Source organism: Tribolium madens, unplaced genomic scaffold (assembly GCF_015345945.1).
Source record: "Tribolium madens isolate multiple individuals breed KSU strain unplaced genomic scaffold, Tmad_KSU_1.1 Scaffold_3;HRSCAF=73;Tcas5.2_LG2, whole genome shotgun sequence".
Classification (NCBI taxonomy): Eukaryota; Metazoa; Arthropoda; class Insecta; order Coleoptera; family Tenebrionidae; genus Tribolium; species Tribolium madens.
This window is the reverse complement of record NW_025401006.1, coordinates 13,368,114-13,370,809: the sequence shown is the minus strand read 5'-3', so window position 1 is coordinate 13,370,809 and position 2,696 is coordinate 13,368,114. Positions and strand designations below refer to the sequence as shown.

The window sequence follows — 2,696 nt, the reverse complement described above, 5'->3', positions numbered from 1 at the left end:
TTCAAAAAAATATTATCACTGGTCAAATTTAACTTTGATAAAATTGATAGAAGTAAAGAAAAATAAAAATAAAAAATTAGGATTTTTTTTGAATTTCTCTTACTTGACGGCGAGAAAGGAGTAAAGCGCCAGATCGAAATAAAACGCAGCTGCAATTTCCGGTTCCGCATTCAARTGATAAGAAGTCTTGATAAGCCCAAGCCGATCCTGAAACTGTGCATCAATCACAGGTTTGGCCAAAGTAATCGTTGCATTTCTGCAATTGCACTTCAATTCTCCCTTATCCTGCGTAATAGCATGCCAAGAAAACTTCCTATTGAAAAACCCAACACTGTCAGCAGCATCCAACACTTTTTTAATATTCTCAAAACTCCCCAAAATGAAAAAATTCACAATATCCAGTTTCCGGAGTTGTCGCAATTGGTCACCGATCTTATCAGCCTCCTTAATCGGCGCAATCACGTGTCTTGTGGCCACGTTTTGAAGCAATGATTTGTATTTGTGGTCCATGACTGAAAAAAATTTTCAGTTTTTTGATTTCAGGATTTAATTTTTCAACCGAAAGAATCGTCAAAGAGGATCGCCGCATTGGTGATGTTTTTACTCAAGACCAAAGACCGGATTATTTCAGGGATGAGGTCAGCTGGGGGTGAGATTTGCACGAGGTATTCCCTCTCGTTTTCGTCGATGTTACGCCACTGGCGCAAATCGCCCTCTTGGCCAAAACTCGCGCTGATTGTGGGCAAACCCAAAGCTGCAGTGAAGGATTTTACAGTTTCTGAGGCTAATCCTGTCATGGTGGTGTCAAGGACCAAATGGGGGTTCATGGAATTTGACAACATGTCGTTATAACTGCTACACACTGTAATTTTTTTTTCAATTTTTGTTTTTTTCAAAATTTTTTTTTACGTGAATCCAGGAGTCCTGAAGCATCGGTCCTGTTCCCCACCACCTTGACAGGGTCGGCATTGACCCCCAGTTTGTTATTTTTCTTGATGTAATTGGTGGCAACATCGACGGCTTTCTCGGCCACTAGATTACCCTCCTCGTTCACAAACACTGAAATTTTTCAGTAATTACTCAAAATTCGACAAGTGTGATACTTACAAACGTTGATATTTTGTGTGGTTTGCCCTTTTGTCAAAATCGCAAAATTTAAAAAAACAGTTAATGTGAGTGTGAGCATTTTGTATACATTATTGAGGAAGCTTTATGAAATGGTTTAATCGAAGCTTTGCGTCAAAAAAAGCTAGTTTGTTGCCAAGTGATTGTGGTGTAAACATACACATGATTAATAATTCAATGTTTCCATTGCTGTGCAATGTGATGGACAACATAAATATTATTTTATTTTGGGTCAGGTCTTGACATTCACTTGCGTGCTCAATTCGGTTTCAGGAATATTATAATAAGAGTTTTGATATTTGTTTTTCGTGTATTGTTCGTAATTTTGATTTTAATGGTGTTTAAAGGTATCGATTTGTCAATTATCGTCTATTATTTGCAGGGTGAAAGAGGAGAAATCGATACCTTGTGGTTTTCAATTTTAGTCGATTTTTGAAAATATAAATTCGATTATAACTTCGAAAATATTACGTAATTTGCGGTTTTCTGGACACTAATCGATTTTCCGGACCACTTTACATGCATACAGTTTAAAATATTATTCATTTTGGGTGTAGTTTAGCCGAAATTTAGAAAACAAAAAAATAGAAATTTAAGAACCCCTTAAGCTTATGCAATTATAAATACAGACGTGTGCATATGTATGCCCACCATRACCAATCTTAACAAATTGAAATGAAGCGCGCAAATTCAAATCCGGAAAATTTGAACGTGAATATCTCGAAAAGTGTGCGTTASACGTAAAAATAAAGTATGTTAAAAAAGATGCYCAATAAAAAGTTCTATCGAATGGTTAAGTCAAATTTGACTTTGGCGAMGGTCATTTTCGTATCTCGCTTAGGAAAAACAAAATACCTACCTCATTTTATATTWTTAAAATCTATGCGTTTTTCTGAGATGTATGAGGGGTGACACGATAGGGTTATTTTTAGTTTGAAAAACTCACCCCCAAAATGTTTTTTACACAATGCAATTTGTTTTACGTCATATAGTAGGGTTATGAATGAAGAAAAGAATCCCATAATTTGAATTTTTTTTGTTAATTAAAAACCGAGATTTTGAATTACTTTATGTCAGAACAATTTTTTATTGGTGTTCAGTGTTTACTATTTGACTCTCGTGATTTTTCTCAATCTTGTCAATTAAAATTTTAGGCTTAGAACAACTTTTAAGATTCTCAAAATTGAGAAATTTGTGGAATTTTGGCCCGACCAGAAACTGCCAGTAAGTGTTAATTTTGATTGTAAATAAAAGTATAAAAGTCCCAAAGCTCAATCGTACAAAGTGGAAAAAAAAAAGAAATTCGAGGTTAACCTAATCTGGCTCCAGTTGATGTGACGTGAGCCCAAGTAAAATTTTGATTTTCATACAAAATTCAGTGCTCTACGATGAATAGTTATCGAGAAAATTTCTGGTAAAGTCAAAAATATCGAGAATTTAAATCCGACTATAACTCCAAAACTACTACGAATTTTGCAGTTTAATTGACGCCAATCGATTCCCCGGAATATTTTACATAGGTTTAGGTCAAAATATTATATCATTGAAACACAGTTTTGCCGCAAATTAGA

At 34.8% G+C, this 2,696-nt stretch overlaps 1 protein-coding gene across 2 annotated transcripts in view; it reads right to left on the bottom strand.

Annotated features, from left to right (window-relative positions):
* LOC123008284 (ionotropic receptor 25a) overlaps positions 1–1,250 on the bottom strand; it is a 10,446-nt gene extending 9,196 nt beyond the window's left edge. For both annotated transcript variants that reach the window (XM_044404049.1, XM_044404050.1), the window contains exons 1-4: positions 1,108–1,250; positions 910–1,059; positions 560–862; positions 104–512 (exon numbers count right to left, since the gene is read on the bottom strand). In XM_044404049.1, the coding sequence (XP_044259984.1) occupies positions 104–512; positions 560–862; positions 910–1,059; positions 1,108–1,186 (941 nt within the window). In that variant the 5' untranslated portion in view covers positions 1,187–1,250. The remainder of the gene's footprint in view (positions 1–103; positions 513–559; positions 863–909; positions 1,060–1,107) is intronic.
* Between the last annotated feature and the right edge of the window lie 1,446 nt (positions 1,251–2,696).